This window comes from Silurus meridionalis, chromosome 3, assembly GCF_014805685.1.
Source record: "Silurus meridionalis isolate SWU-2019-XX chromosome 3, ASM1480568v1, whole genome shotgun sequence".
NCBI classification, from domain to species: domain Eukaryota; kingdom Metazoa; phylum Chordata; class Actinopteri; order Siluriformes; family Siluridae; genus Silurus; species Silurus meridionalis.
The window spans coordinates 10,782,205-10,798,087 of NC_060886.1; the positions used below are offsets into that span (position 1 = coordinate 10,782,205).

Genomic DNA, 15,883 nt, shown 5'->3' on the forward strand with positions numbered 1-15,883 from the left:
CATGATTTAGTTTACTCTGTCTGTCTTACTAATAAAATGGTCTGGATTGTGTTTCACATCGTATTATGTATGGTTTGTGGAAACTTAGCATCCTGCTGTTTTCTAGAGAAATCATAGCAGGTGGTCGCACTTTCACCTCAGCAGGGCTGTACATCTCAGCAGAATGGCGGCCAGACTATTTTCGCTATTCTCAAATGATTACGTTGAAAAGTGCTATTATTTTGTGGTACAATTTGTTCATAAATGGCAAATATCAATTCTTGTCTTGCTCAGCTCTTTTATGTACACTGGCAGTCGAAGGTTTTATAAACAATTGTCTTCAAATTAAATAAGAAAATTTACTGTAAGCAGAAAGTATGTATAAGTAAAGTGAGAAGTGTTTGTGACTTTTTAAACAAAAATGCATATTATATTCAAGTCTAGATCACTGGAATTGGAAGAGTTGTCTGTAAGACAAATGTAGGTTTTTAGTAACTGTCATTATTATGGACATGGACTATGTGTCCAATAACTCACTGCACTTTTACATGTCATATTACATGATTCACATTCACAGGAAATAGCACTTGTGTCTCGTTTGTGTGTTCTCTTCGACAGTTGTTTTTTTGTTTATGTTGGTCTTGCTCTCTATTTTGCACAACGGTTAAATGGGTCCACACTCACTATGCCCTATATTATATGACAGTAACTGGTGTAACTAGCAAGTGTATTAAATTAATCACTATTTTAGAATACTTGTAAATAATAGTGGACAGTTAAATAGTAAATGTAAAGTTATTCTGTTATATGTTGGAAAATCCATTTGTTTATTCATTCATTCTCAGTAACTGTTATATCTGGGTCACAGACATCGACCCCAAAGCTTATCCAGGGAGCACTGGGCATGATGATGGGGACCCATTCCAATACAGAGCACCACACACACACACACACACACACACACACACACACACACACACACACACACACACACTCTTATTCACACCTAGGACTAACTCAGAGACACAAATCCACTTAATGTTTTTGGGAGAGAACTAAAAAAAAAAGCCATGGCTGCACATCAGTGATGTTCTTGGAAGAAAGACATGTAAAATAGTTAATCCAGGATATTAACCTACTGCAATTTTACTCAGAGGAAAACAAATCTAGGGATGTCATAGAAGAAGGTCACAATTATTAATATTTAACTTTTTTTCACAGCTCTGCTTTCAGACAGATGTGATGAGTATTGGAGGTTAAGGTCTGGTCCTGATCCATGCTTCTTATCACTGTCATAGGCTGCAGACTGGGAGAGCCTGGGAGGACAGAGAGGCCAGTGTCAGTGCACACTTGAGCCTGCTCTGTCCTGCTGGTGATTAATAGACTCTATTATGAAACAGCAGAGGGTGATTGATCTGCTTCAATACGGCTCTCTTTGGACATCAGTGAGGAATGGGTCAGGCCGACCCGTCATGAACAGAAATGTGCATTTGAAAGTGTTTGGCACTGCTAGATTTCTTTGGAAAAGGTCTGCGGTTGTTTATTTCATGATATTTTTAGCCTAGTAGTAGTGGTTTGGTGTTTTGATGTTTCTGTGCTTGAAAAAGAAAATGAACATATAGCCATAATAGATATCAATGAGTGCAGAGATTTATGCCACAAAACTGCACCTATGCAATATAAATATTACTTTCAACATGAGTGCTTTCATTTGCACTGCTTGAATTTCAGTCTCTAGGCTTTGTGCTTGCCAAGACTACAACTAGGACAGAAACACACACTTAATCACAGTATCTTGTAGCAAAATGAATTGGACTGGGGATACAAAGCTCCTTTTTGCTGTTCCAAATAACCAAAACAGGACTTTCTCCCTCTGTGTCCCTGCAGCACCTGATGCGCTCGTCTATGTTCCACATGTTCATGCTGAGTATGGTGGCTGTGGATGTGATCGTGGCCTCCAGCAACTATTACAAGGGCAAGAACCATAAAAAGGATTATGATGAGTTCTACTTGGCTGAGGTAAGTCATCAAGAACTCATACTTCAGCTGTTTGAATCAAAATAACTGTTCGTAATCCTTAGAATTATATTATGAAATAAACATGTTTGCATTGGCATCGCTTTTAGTTCTACTCAACAGCCTTTATTTATGTTGTCAATTTTATGGCTTGCAATTGTGACCGGTCTCTGCTGCATTCTGCCATCTTAAACCCAGAGATTAAATCAACCGAGGAGTAACAGTGTGGGTGTAAACAGCCTGTAGGCACAGTCTAGTGCTGGGAATGGCTCTGTGTGTGTGTGTGCGCGTGTGTGCGCGTGTGTGTGTGTGTGTGAGTGTGTGAGTGTGTGTTTATAGGCACGTGCGCTGTCTGTCACGTTCTGGCTGTGCCATCAGTATGCAGGTGGCACGGCGGGGAACAAAGACAGATAGAGGAGTGTGCGGCCCGCCCACTCCCAGCTGAAAGCCAGAGATAAGCAGAGGAAAAGCATGAGGCATACTTATTGCCCAGTTCCCAATCCGTCTCACTATTACTCCAGTTTACCTTTTTAACTGGAACTGAAGCATCTAAAAAGGTGCTGGCTAGTTTGGTCTGTTTTTCTGGTGTAATGCCTTTATGTGTGTAGTGGTCTGGGAATTCCTTTGGATGCCCCTGTAGGGGCACCAACTTTTGCTTACAAACAGTAAAAAATGAGATAATCATTAACAAATGCTGTCAAAATACAAACTCATACTATCGCACCCATTTCCAATAAGTGAAATGCATATGTTTTCAAATAAATAAAAACTGCAATTGTAATGTCTATCTGCAATATGATCTTAACCTAAATATAATTTTGGAAAATAAAACATTTACTTTTAAGGCATTTAGCAGATGCCCTTATCCAGAGCGACTTACAATTATTTCACTCATACAACAGAGCAATTGAGAGATAAGGTCCTTGCTCCAGAGCCCAACAACTGCAGCTGAGTGGTGATAGGATTTGAACTCACAACTTTCTGTTTAAAAAGCCAACATCTTTACCACTGAGAAACCCTTTCCTCGATAAAACCCTCAAATTCTTATATCAAACAGAGATCTTCTCCATATATAGTTTCTGAAGGTATCTAGCATTACAATACTCTAACTTGTTTTTAAGATGCATGCAAATAGAAAACCCTCTAGTGTACTGTATAGGTAAGTGGATGGATGGATGGATGGATGGATGGATGGATGGATGGATAGAGAGATAGATATATGGATACTTTATAGTCAGTGCATGGTACAGGTACACAGCAACAAAATGCAGTTTAGCATTTACCAGAAGTGCAAATAGCAGCAACTTAAGAAGACTTAAGAAGATTTAGAATTAAAGTAGGAATTAACAGGACTAAACTGAGTAAGTCAGTATTTGGTATGGCAATCTTGCTTCTTTTCAGATGTGCAAGTACATTTTGTGCAGTTGTATAAGGAAAGCGGCTGCTAAGTTTCAAGCATCTTAGGAATTTGAGAACATTTCTTCTAGAGACTTTTGACTGTCACATTTGCTCCTGCAGGTATAAACTGACAGCCAGCAATCATTGTCTAAATTATTCATGGTCTATTATGTAATATATCACTGTCTTTACTGACAAGCAGATATTTTTGTGTTACATGTTTTTTTTTTTACTGACTCAGTAATGCAGTAATACTAAATTTGTATTCACAAAATATGATGCACAAGATTTTGCACAGCACTATTTAACAATGATTGGACAGTGTTCTAATTCATCCCAGAGTTGTTCAGTAGGGTTGAGGTCAGAGCTCTGTAGCAGGCCACTCAGGTTCTTTAACTACAAACCATGTAAATCATATTATCATGAAGCTGGCTTTGTGCACAGGAGCATTGACATGCTGGAATAGTTTTGAGTCTCCTTGTTGAAGTGAAGAGAAGGGTCCCCCATCCTTTTGCTATCAGTTTGGGAAAGAATCACATATGACGGGTGTCCCAATACTTGTGCCATTGTCCCAATAAAATGTCCCTCTTTTGTATGTATTTATGTAAGAAAGTATGAATGTCAAAATTCAGTTTATAAATTTTGAAAATGTTTTACCAGCATCCACATAAATCCAAGACCCTTTTTTGAGTTTTGTATGGCCATCCACACTAAATAAATGGAAAGAAAGAAAAGGAAGGAAATAAGTACATGATATTAGAGCCACTACAAGTGTTGCACTGAGTAGGAGAGCTTAGATTTTGCCGGAGAGTATGTGCAAACTGAAGGAGTACAGATGGACGGAATCCAGATGCAGCAATAGCAAAGGAACATTAGCAGTAATGACTATACAGGAATAGTATTGGAGTTATGCAGTGCAAATCCGAGACCGAAAGATAAAAATCTGTGCAAATATTAAAGCATTTTTTAAAAAATGAACCAAGCAGCCACAGGCATGTTTTAGTGATTTTCTTGAAGTGCATATTTTTACTGTTTTAATTTAATTAAAAAAATAAGTAAAGGCAAAAGTATATGAACAGAGTTCTAGTGGATATTGCTATACCTCTACATGTGTTCATTTGGATCTTTCTTTAGAGAACCCTCTTAATTTTCTCTCTCTTTTTCTCTCTCTCACTCTCTCTTTTCTCTCTCTCTCTCTCTCTCTCTCTCTCTCTCTCTCTCAGGTTGCTTTCACAATGCTGTTTGATCTGGAGGCTCTTTTAAAAATCTGGTGTTTGGGCTTCACTGGCTACATCAGCTCATCTCTACACAAGTTTGAGTCTCTGCTGGTGGTGGGAACTACACTGCACATCTATCCTGACCTCTACCACTCCCAGCTCACCTACTTCCAAGTAAACATTGACGCTTATGTCCAAAGTGGTTTAGTCATTGAAAATATAAAAGACATAAAATAATGTAATAAGTTAGTAGTTTATTATTATAGAATGCACACCGGAAATGCTTTCCATAAATGCAAAATAAACATTGTGTAACAAAAAAAAAACCTTACCGCATGAATAAATATAGCCAGAATGTTGTAACTAAAGTAACATACAATCACAAGGTGCGTTTACATGGAGCATTGTCATCGGTTTAAAAGTACAATCCGAATGAAAATGCTCCATGTAAACACTTTATCGGAATAAAAACGCCCAAACTGAGTGAAATTGTAATCGGTTTAAGAGGGGTGGGATAAACCTTTCGATAAACCGAACAAAAATAAAATTCTTCCATGTAAAACCGATTACTGCCGTTGCTCTTATAAATAATAAAATAATTTGCCACAATACAATTTTCCATAATATTCTGGGGGGGATTCAGATGCTCCTAAGAGATGCACAACCACCAAAAAGCTCAGCTTCCTTCACATGACTTTTTCTCACACCTTTCAGCAGTAGTCTACAAATTCACACTGTTGCTTGATTAAAAGCAACATTTTACATAAAAATGGCATGCATAAGAAATAATGGAACTTCATGTTGACAAGACACAGTACACAGGCTAATGTGCGCATGCCACAAATTAATCCTGATTGAAAGTGCCGGCACGTGAAAACACCATATCGGATTAGAGAATGTCTCATCTTAACAGTCCAAAGAATCTTTCAGTCGGAAAGGTATCAATCGGAGTGAAATAAATGTGTACATGTAAATTTGGCTACAGTTGCATACAGAGATAGACAGCAATTGCAAACATTTCAAACATGGCAAACTGGGCTGAGGCACAAGATGATTGAATGAATTACAATAAAAAGAATTATACAGAAAAATATTTGAATTAATGAACCGTATATAACACAAACTGTTATTTCTTTTCTTTCAGTCAAATTTTGCACTGCAACTTTAACTTGGCAATGCTGGCAAATGAACAGTGGTATAAATAGTCCACTTGTTGGTTGGTTGGTTGATTGGTTGGTTGGTTTCTTCGCCTCTATGATAAATGATTTTGAAAGAATTCATTAGTGTTATGACATCAGTAGGAAGTAATGCATAATTAGTGCTTGTTAAGAGAAATGTCCGAAGTAAATCAGTGCTGCATTTTACAATTCGTTTTTAAAAAAATTTTGAAGTAGGTTTACATTTTCCTAATCGTTGCTGCTGTGTGAATATGAACTACAGAAAATAATATGTATGAGACGGTTTCGTCCTTTTGAAAAGAATTTGAATCTTAAGAATATATGTCTGGTGCTATTTTAAAAAACGCATCAACAAATATGTGCAGAATACATATATATAACCTCTACTATCAAATTTCTTGAACACTTCAAATCTGTGTTTATTACTGAAAAGTAATATAAAGGCTGTTGTTTGAGCAAGACTATCCCAAGTTTTTTTGGGGGGTTTCAAAGACATCAGCTATTTATTGGAATTCTCATAGAGTTTATCAAGTTCAAGACCAAAGAGCTGATGCGTTCTGGGTGATTAAGGGCTTAAGCTGTCAGGACTAAGTACCATTTTGAATTAAAGAGCTTTGTGTCAGATTCTAGACTGATGTGTGATAGTAGGAAAGCAAAATGACACACCAATCAACATATCCTTTATACACTATATAGACTTAAAGTTTGTGGACACCAGGCCATAAAATTCATATGTTGTTTTTAACATCTTTTTTCACATTTAGTCCCCATTTGCAGTTAAAATAACCCCTATTGTTCTGGGATGATGTTCCTCTTTTTTTTGAGGGTGCTTATGGAGATTTGTGCTTATTCAGCCTACACCAGGTAATGATGAGGTCTGGGGTGCGGTCAGCATTCCAATTCATCCCAAAGGTGTTTACTAGGGTTGTGGTCAGAGCTCTTTATCATGACACTTAAGATCTTCCACTCCAACCCATGTAAACTAAATCTTAAGGGAAAATTTTATGTTACTGCATCCAAAAACACCCTATAAAATTGTTTGCCTCCCAGTGTGTGGTAACAATTTGGGAAAGAACCACATATGGCTGGAAAAGTCAGGTGTCTCAATACTTTTGTCCACATAGTGTATATTCTTCTTGAAGAAGGTGTTTGAAAGCCCCCTGAAGCTTACACCTGCTAGGTGGTACAATGCTAATCAGGCACTAATCAGGGATAACACATACTGCTGCGTATGCAGACAAGGTGTTGAGAAAGGCTGAAGGCAGCTGGAGGGAAACTGAGAAATAGGCAAGGGCATTTGGGCTGCAATTTCTTTTTGTTTGGTTTTCTCTCTCTCTCTCTCTCTCTCTCTCTCTCTCTCTCTCTCTCTCTCTCTTTTTTTTCTTTTTTTCTATTAATTTCTTTTTTGGACAGGCCTCATTAAGAACACAACCTGCGTACTGATCCCCTCACAGCAGGGGGTTTGGGTCAGCTGCACTCTGCTGAGCTTCAAAAGTGTAATATTTTTACTTTCTCTGTTCCGGATTATTATGCACAAGCAAGAATAAATCATTCAGTGATTCACCCATTGAAACAGGAAGTGAGTCACTTGATTATATGGTCTATTTCTGAACAGCTTGTTTGTGGGTTTTTTTGTTTTTCTTTTAAATACATTGCAATCTATAATTTATTTTTCAGAATATGCTGTATACCAGAGAATGACTAACAATAGGATTTATAAAATGTGTAAGTGTCTGCAAATATTAGCTTTGTTTGAACAAATTTGTTCTGATTCTAAAAGAATTCAAGAGTTAAAAAGAATTCTTGTTTTAAGTCTGTAATAAGAACAGTGGTATTTGAATGGATCATCTTTGTGCCATAATTTATTCAATGTTTCACTGCTAAAGGTCAAACTTAGACTTTGTCATCTAATTAGATGAAAGGACAAAAAAGAAGAGGACTCTCCTGCTATGAATAATTTCCGATAGTAAATATTGCTCCCTTTCCTACTTAATATGTTTTCAAAGTATTTAATTAGCCCCTTGTGTTTATATTTCATATCATGCTGTACAACAAGAGCCGTTTATACATAATCATAAGATGCAGCTACAAGTCGCATTGGATAATAAATAAACTATTTCTGTGTATGAGGAAATTTTAAGCAGCAGATGTACACATTAATTTAATTGAGTTACTGCTTCTATTAATAAATGTGTTATGGAGATATTGGTATAATAAGGATTTTTTTCCCTGAGAGCTGGAGAAGAGGAATTGGGCTGGAAGACTCTTAGAAGCAGCAGGCTGCAACGGCCAGATCGATAGACATTCCCTTCTCTTGATCATGATGTATTGGTCACAGATTCGTTCACCTAAAGCAATTTGGAAAAATGCTGAAACTGCAGAGGATTATAAAATGTTATGGTTTTAGAGGACAATGAAAAGTGTGTTTGTTCTTTTTGTTATCAATACATGATCAATAATGTCGATTGTTTTTTTGTTGTTGGTTTCGTGTGTTTCTATTTTTTTTTTACTTGAGTTAATGTTTTATTTAACTAAAGAGAAAATAATAATAAAGTTAAAATTAATTGTAAACTTAAAAATGAGCTGTTCCAGAATAAGACAGATATTGCTTCTGGAAAGAATATTCTTCTGCAAGGGCCTTAGTGCGGAAATTTGTCACGGGCTTTTATAGTGTTTTAGACTTAATTTAAAGTACTGGTATTGGGAAAGAATAAGGTACAGGAAGTTGCAGGTAATTAAATCACTGAGCAGCCAATCAAAATCAGACAATATAGCTGATTAATGTTAATTAATATGTATCATTAGCCAACCTGCTGACATTTACAGCAATCGAACACTGATTAACGAAAACTGGTACCCATTTACCCTTCAGTGCAATTTACTGGTCGTCTGTATGCTTCTGCGTTTTACAGTGAAATGCATGAAAGAGCTAAAGTAATATTTTGATGTCCTTTTATTCCTGCAGGTGCTGCGAGTGGTCCGTTTGATCAAGATCTCTCCAGCGCTGGAGGATTTTGTTTACAAAATCTTCGGCCCAGGGAAGAAGCTGGGCAGCCTGGTGGTGTTCACAGCAAGTCTACTCATCGTCATGTCTGCCATCAGTCTACAGATGTTCTGCTTCGTGGAGGACTTGGACCGCTTTACCACCTTCCCACGGGTACATTTCCACACACTGGATTAAAAAAAAGGAACAGTTGAATATCTCAAGTGAATAAAAAATATATATAAAAAAATAAACAATAAAAGGTACCGGTAAGGTGTCGCCATCCCGAAAGCTTGTTTTGTTGTTCTTGGAAACGAAACAAACACAGCCTGACACACTTTCCATCGGTTTCACAATATTTAATCTGTCAGCAGAAGTAACAGGCCTTGCCAAGTTGTTGGATACTAAGTGCTCGTGAGATGTGCTCTTATTAGCCAAATCTTTTTTATTTTCTCTGTTATTAGTCAGGATCCACTGTTGCATGTTTGTGCCGGGACTTGGAAAAGTCTCCGTAAACAGATGCTGCTCATTTCCGAAGCTCCTTTCTGGGTGGTGTGATAACTATTTAAAATAATGATGTTTGCACAGATTGCGCTCCAGTCGACCTGTTGTAAAATTATCTTTATTAGAGCCTTGGTGATGCAGCCAGTGTGGCCAGGTTTTTAAAGGCTACCTCATGCCAGGTAGAGCTTTATTTGATTTCCACTGAAGAGTGAATTTTGATTTTGTCTTTTTGGTACATTTGCTAATTGGGAAGGATCTATGTTCACAGTGATTATTCACAATGTAATTATTATATGGGGTAATAATGTGGTTATAGCCAGAGTATTTTCTACTCTAGTGTATTCTAAGTCAATCGGCGGGAAATTGATCAAGCCTTGTTGGCAACATTTAACATTTTTGTTTTGCATTTAAGCTGTATTTTTACCTCATTTTCTGTAAAAATTTGTCATTGCTTCCAGTCTAGTACATGCCAGCTACTATCCAGGGAAGACTATACCATGCTGTTGCACATGGAACATCAGAGGAACACATCTAAGGAAATGTGCTATCCAGCCACTTCCACATACATGACCTGATAGATACCCAGGATTGGGTAGTGTTTCTATTAGAGAGTTTGCCACCCCTCTCTCACTCCCTCCCTCTATGAAGTCACAGCCAATTGCTCTCTTGGACACTTGGCAAACCAGCGGCTGTGGCATCATCGGGATTCAAACTCGTGATCAATACAATAGGGAATTGAAACTGTTTTATCAACCTTTGAAATGTTTACTATTCCTTCTGATGTTTCTGTTATTAAAAAGTGAATGCTACGACTAAACAAAGAGAAGTATAATGCAAAAGTGCTGACTGATTACCACTGTGTTCCTCTCCTGCAGGCCTTTATGTCCATGTTTCAGATCCTCACTCAGGAAGGCTGGGTTGATGTCATGGATCAAACCCTGGTAGCTGTGGGACATATGTGGGCTCCGGTGGTGGCCATTTACTTCATTCTCTACCACCTGTTTGCTACTCTGGTAAAAAAAGAAACAGAAAACATACAGAAACAAACAGAAACATACACCGACCAGGCATAACTTTATGTCTACTGATCACCCATCGAACATTAACAGCATTAACTCGTCAAACTCGCTCAAACATTTAAGCTTGCCCACTTTTCCTGCTTCTAACACATCAACTTTGATGACAAAATGCCTAATATAGCCCACCCAATAACAGGTGCCATAAAAAAAGAGATAATCAGTGTTATTCTCGTTACTGGTCATATGGTTATAATGCCATAATGTGTACAGTTACAGCTGCATACAGAAACAGATATTGCAAACATTTTTTTCCAATTATTTAAAGGATGATTTTTGCTTGTTTTTGAACTTATATGGTGAACATGGCAGCTTTGATAAATGGGCCGAGGCACAAAATTAATTTGAAGATCTACAAACGATAATGTTATAAAAAGAAAAATGATCTCTTTCTCTCCATTTTTCTCCCTTCTACTATTTTTCTCTTTCATAACTAGTTAGTAAATTTCAGTCAAATAAATGCAGTTAATACAATGTAATTGTATTTCACTACTTTATCCCTGTGTATGATGTAGAGAGGGTAGAATTCTATATCAAAATACAGCCACAATTTAAAACAAATTGGGACAATGTGCAACATGTAAATAAAAGCAGAATGTAATGATTTGCAAATCTCATAAATCCATATTCCACTCACAATAAAACAAACAAAAAAAATCGTATCTAATGTTTATCAGTATAACAGTAATATAACATTTGTAAACAGTATATAACATTTTAAGGACATAAAAATTTAAAAAATATAAAATTTAAGGTCATTTTAAATTTGATGGTTGGAACAGGTTGGTCATGTTTACCACTGTGTAGCATCATGTTTTCTGTCCATATATATCTGAGTTGCTTATGTTTTAAAAGAGGAATATTGAGATATTTAACTGTTTTGCAATTTTAACATTATTCTGAAATTATTCTACAATTTGTGGACACAGTCTTTTATAAATTGGTTAAATTCTGATCTTTACTTCTGAGAACCTCTCTAAGATAGACTATTTATACCCAATCATCTTACCTATTGCCAACTAACTTAATTAGTAACAAAATGTTTCTCCGTTTATTTTTAAGACTTATCTTGCCCCTTCCCAACTTATTTGTGGTGTCACAGCCACCAAATTCAAAATTGCCTTATTTCTTCTTTGAAATGGTACATTCTCTCAGTTTAAATATTTAATATGTTTTCTCTGTTCTGTTGTGAATAAAATATGGGGTCAGAGAGGCTTATTCGCCTAGTGCATTGTGCACTACATCCTTTTAAGACACCACCAACATAGCCATGGATTACTCCTCACATACAGTGCCCTCTACTAATATAGTAGGCTATGAACATTGTCTTTCTTGTTTAGCATTTTGCTCTCTTGTTTAAACAATTTCAATCACAAAACACATTTTTTTAATATTGTCTGGCACAGTTTTTGGCACAGTTTTACTGGATACTTTGTGCTACCAACATTTGGCAAGATAACAGCTTTTGCTATTACGCCTGATGATGTTGGAGAAAACATGGCAAGAGAACATTACACCATACAAAATGTATCTGGATCTTTCAAATTTCAAGCTCCATGCTGTGGGTTCTATTATTCTAGTTAAAATCCCCACAGGTTTTCTTTACTCTTTCAAAGTAACGAGTGCTGTGTGACAAACATTTTGATTACAAATAGAAATATTTCCAATTGTGGTGGGTGCAAACAGGTTGGCTAATGATCCTACATAAGAAAACTTCTTTATCGGTTATTCTGTCAGTGTTTGATTAGCAGCTCATAGTGATGGTAATTATCCATCACTATGGCTCTGATGCTTGTTCGCATTTGACATTTGAAAAGCTGGAATGAGTGAGGAGCTACTGTTTAAATCTGACATTTGAACACGATCTTAGCGGTAATGAGAGCGCAGCCAGAGCATCTAATCAAGCAATTGCTGAATTGCTTATTCATCCCCTGTCAAATAAGGAGAAAGAAAAAAAGAAAACAGAAACTGAAAAGATGTCATGAGTGCATTGAAGAAAGAAAAAGCACTGACCAACTCGATCAGCACATATATATATGTAAATGTATGATACCACCTCTGTTACGAGGTGGTATCAAAATGTTTAAAGATTAATGGTGCTAACTGGTGCTGTTCTGACCACGTGTGTTACCATGTCTGCGATTATATTCTGCACAGCAATTTAGAACAAAGAGCAAATGTGAAATTCTGTGTGAAACTGGCCAAATCTGCCAGTTTTGAGTTGAGTTTTGAGTAGCATGCGCACTTCAAGAACATCACTGGAAGTCTACGAAAGATCAGGAAGACCAAACACTGAAAATGTCGAAACCAATTTCCAACTTATGCATGATGATCGTTGGAGAACAATCCACAAAGTTTCGCTTCTGCACCCACCCTACTCGCTAGATTTGACTCCTGTGGATTTTGCCCTCTTCCATGAAGATGAAGATCCAGCTAAAGGGTCGCAGCTTTGACACCATCGCAGAAGTTGCTTGACAGGCTTCGAAATGAAGACTTTTAGGACACATTCCAGAAGTGGCAGGAATGCTGGAAGAACAGCACTGCTGTGCGAGGGAACTATTTTAAATGTGACAGTGTGTAAGTGTAAAAATGATATTGTGATTTGTGGTGAGAGTAGGGAGCAGGTTGAAAAGAGCCTGGAGAGCTGGAGGTATGTGCTGGAGAGAAGGGGAATGAAAGTCAGTAGGAGTAAGACCGAGTACATGTGTGTGAATGCGAGGGAGGGCAGTGGAGTGATGCGGTTGCAGGGAGAAGAGGTGGAGAAGATAGAGGAGTTCAGGTACCTGGGGTCAACAGTGCAAAGTGATGGAGAGTGTGTTAGAGAAGTGACGAAAAGAGTGCAGGCAGGGTGGAGTGGATGGAGAAGAGTGGCAGGAGTGATTTGTGATAGAAGAGTATCTGCAAGAGTGAAAGGGAAAGGTTATAGGACTGTGGTGAGACCTGCGATGTTGTATGGTTTAGAGATGGTGGCATTGAGTAAAAGACAGGAGGTGGAGCTGGAGGTAGCAGAGCTGAAGATGTTGAGGTTTTCGTTGGGAGTGATGAGGATGGACAGGATTAGAAACAAGTTTGTTAGAAGGACAGCACATGTAGGACGTTTTGGAAACAAAGTGAGAGAGGCCTGATTGAGATAGTTTGGACATGTGCAGAGGAGGGACATGGGGTATATCGGTAGGAGAATGCTGAGGATGGAGCCACCAGGAAGGAGGAAAAGAGGAAGGCCAAGGAGGAGGTTTATAGATGTGGTGAGGGAAGACATGCAGGTAGTTGGTTCAAAAGAGGCAGATGTAGAGGACAGAGCAAATGATCCGCTGTGGTGACCAGTAATAGGAGCAGCAAAAAGAAAATCAAGCAGAAGAAGTGTGTAAATGTAATAAATAAAGTATTTTCCTGTAAATAGAGCTCGTCTCGAAACTTTTTGATACCACCTTGTAGATAGTGGATTGACAGTTGGTGTGTGTACTGTGTGTACTGTATGTTTAAAAAAATAAAGCTTAGTAACTAACATTATGTTGCCTTTGCTTGTTTTGGTATAACACAGTAGCATTGACAATAGCAGTGACCGTGTCAGTGACAGTAGTCTGTGGCATACTGACAAATCACTGGGATTTGCATTACACTGCTGGACAGATAACAAGCAGCCAATTATACTACTCATACAAACATCCAATGTTCTCAGTGTTCAAACGGAATGAATGTATAATAATATGGTATTCTGTTGCTTTCATCTTTATACCTGAAGTCTCTTAATGAAATGTAGAAAGCACCAAATCAACCCGTGGTGACCCTGAATAAAATGTTTTGCATGCCCTCATTGAATTTGATTTTGATGTATTGTGAATACAGCATTCAAACTTTTTTTTTTAACAAACAAAGGGCTTTGTGAATCCATTTTCATTATTCATCAGTGCTCGTCTGTTTTTTCAGATCCTGCTGAGTTTGTTTGTTGCTGTAATTCTGGACAATCTTGAGCTTGATGAGGACTTAAAAAAGTTAAAACAGGTAAGGTGTTTATTCAAGAAATGATTTCTTTATTTAATTTTGAACTATAGTAAAAGATTGCAAATGAAATGAGGTTTGTCAGTGCTGGCATGATAGTGGCCGAGTAGCTGTACATAAGATGTCTGCTGGCATCTGTGAAAAGGCTCCATTTTCCATGATCTTCAGTGCAAAAGAAAACCATCATCAATGCCACAAGATGATTTACATCCCTGTTTAGTCTTAGGACTACAAATGCATCTCAATTATATGCTGTGACTTATAGCTTTAACGTAACCCAGACTCGCTTATATTCTTTGAGAAAGTTGTATTCCTGGTGCCAGTTTCTTTAGTGAGACTTTTATCTGTGCTTTTGTTATTTCTGGCCATCAGCTATGTTCTTGCTTGGCTTAGATTGGTTTAGATTGTGGCTTTGCCATTTCACCCCATTTGCATAACCCTCTCAGTGTCTGAATAAAGACTTCCCTTATGATGCATGCAGTGGAATTTGTATGTATCGACTCTTCATGAATATCTTATTGAACAACAGTAAAAAGAGAAACTGTCATGTCCTATCCAACAACTAGATTCCCATCTGATAGAATTGTTCAGGTGATCATCAAGTCAGATGATCATTTTTGACATAATTATTTGATCACATTTTAAAGGCAGGGGAACAGAAATTCCTTTTCTTACCCCAATACAAGGGACCAAAACAACAGCCAAAAATGTGCTTGAATTCAGAACACTTGCTGCACACAGCAGTCAGAACGAGTTGCCAGATTTATATTTTTTTGCCAGGGGTTCTGACAATATGTCCTCACAGAGTTGGCATAATGTGATAGCCAGTCAACACCGAACAATCTTGTAGATCTGGCGGTTCGCCTAGACAAACTTTCGAAAGAGTGAAGACAAGTGTCCTTTCCTAATTAGCATCGCCAAGATGAAAACCAGAATGCAGAGCCAGTACGTATCAGACATGCCTGACTTACCCCCACAGAACTACAGCGCTGAGAGGGGTGTTTCTTCAATGGAGGGGCCACTCATATAAATTGCACACGCCTAACATGATCCTGTGCACGAGAACTTTTTGAAAAACCAAAGAAGCAAAGAAACAACCACTTTCCTTTTGGTCCAAGACCTTGACTAAGAGATACAAGTTCACACCCTCACAGAGGTCGGAAATACCGAAGTACAAATACTTTGTACTTAAGTAGATTTTTATGGTATCAGTACTTTAATTCACTATTTATTTTTTGGACATTTTACTTTTACTTATTAAATTTTTACACAAATATCTGTACTTTCTACTTCTTACATTTTCAAAACAGCCTCGTTAGTTTAGTTTTAATCTATTTGGTGAAATGTAATATTTTCTTTCCCATTGTGCACCGTTTTCAGTCCATCAACCTATTTCCTGTCATTGTGCGGCTTTTTCAATCTACCACTGGTGTATCATTTCCTGGCCATTACACATCACAGATGAAGACTAGTTTATGAAGCAAACAATGAGCAATGCAGAAGGCAACACTAAGTATAGGGTTAACGTGGATG

At 37.6% G+C, this 15,883-nt stretch overlaps 1 protein-coding gene across 3 annotated transcripts in view; it reads left to right on the forward strand.

The window, feature by feature from the left end:
• The window catches only part of nalcn (sodium leak channel, non-selective), a 96,050-nt gene that overhangs the window by 34,912 nt on the left and 45,255 nt on the right, over nt 1-15,883 (forward strand). For all 3 annotated transcript variants that reach the window (XM_046844541.1, XM_046844543.1, XM_046844542.1), the window contains 5 exons: nt 1,867-1,998; nt 4,617-4,784; nt 8,754-8,945; nt 10,151-10,288; nt 14,279-14,353. In XM_046844541.1, coding sequence (XP_046700497.1) covers nt 1,867-1,998; nt 4,617-4,784; nt 8,754-8,945; nt 10,151-10,288; nt 14,279-14,353 — 705 coding nt within the window. The remainder of the gene's footprint in view (nt 1-1,866; nt 1,999-4,616; nt 4,785-8,753; nt 8,946-10,150; nt 10,289-14,278; nt 14,354-15,883) is intronic.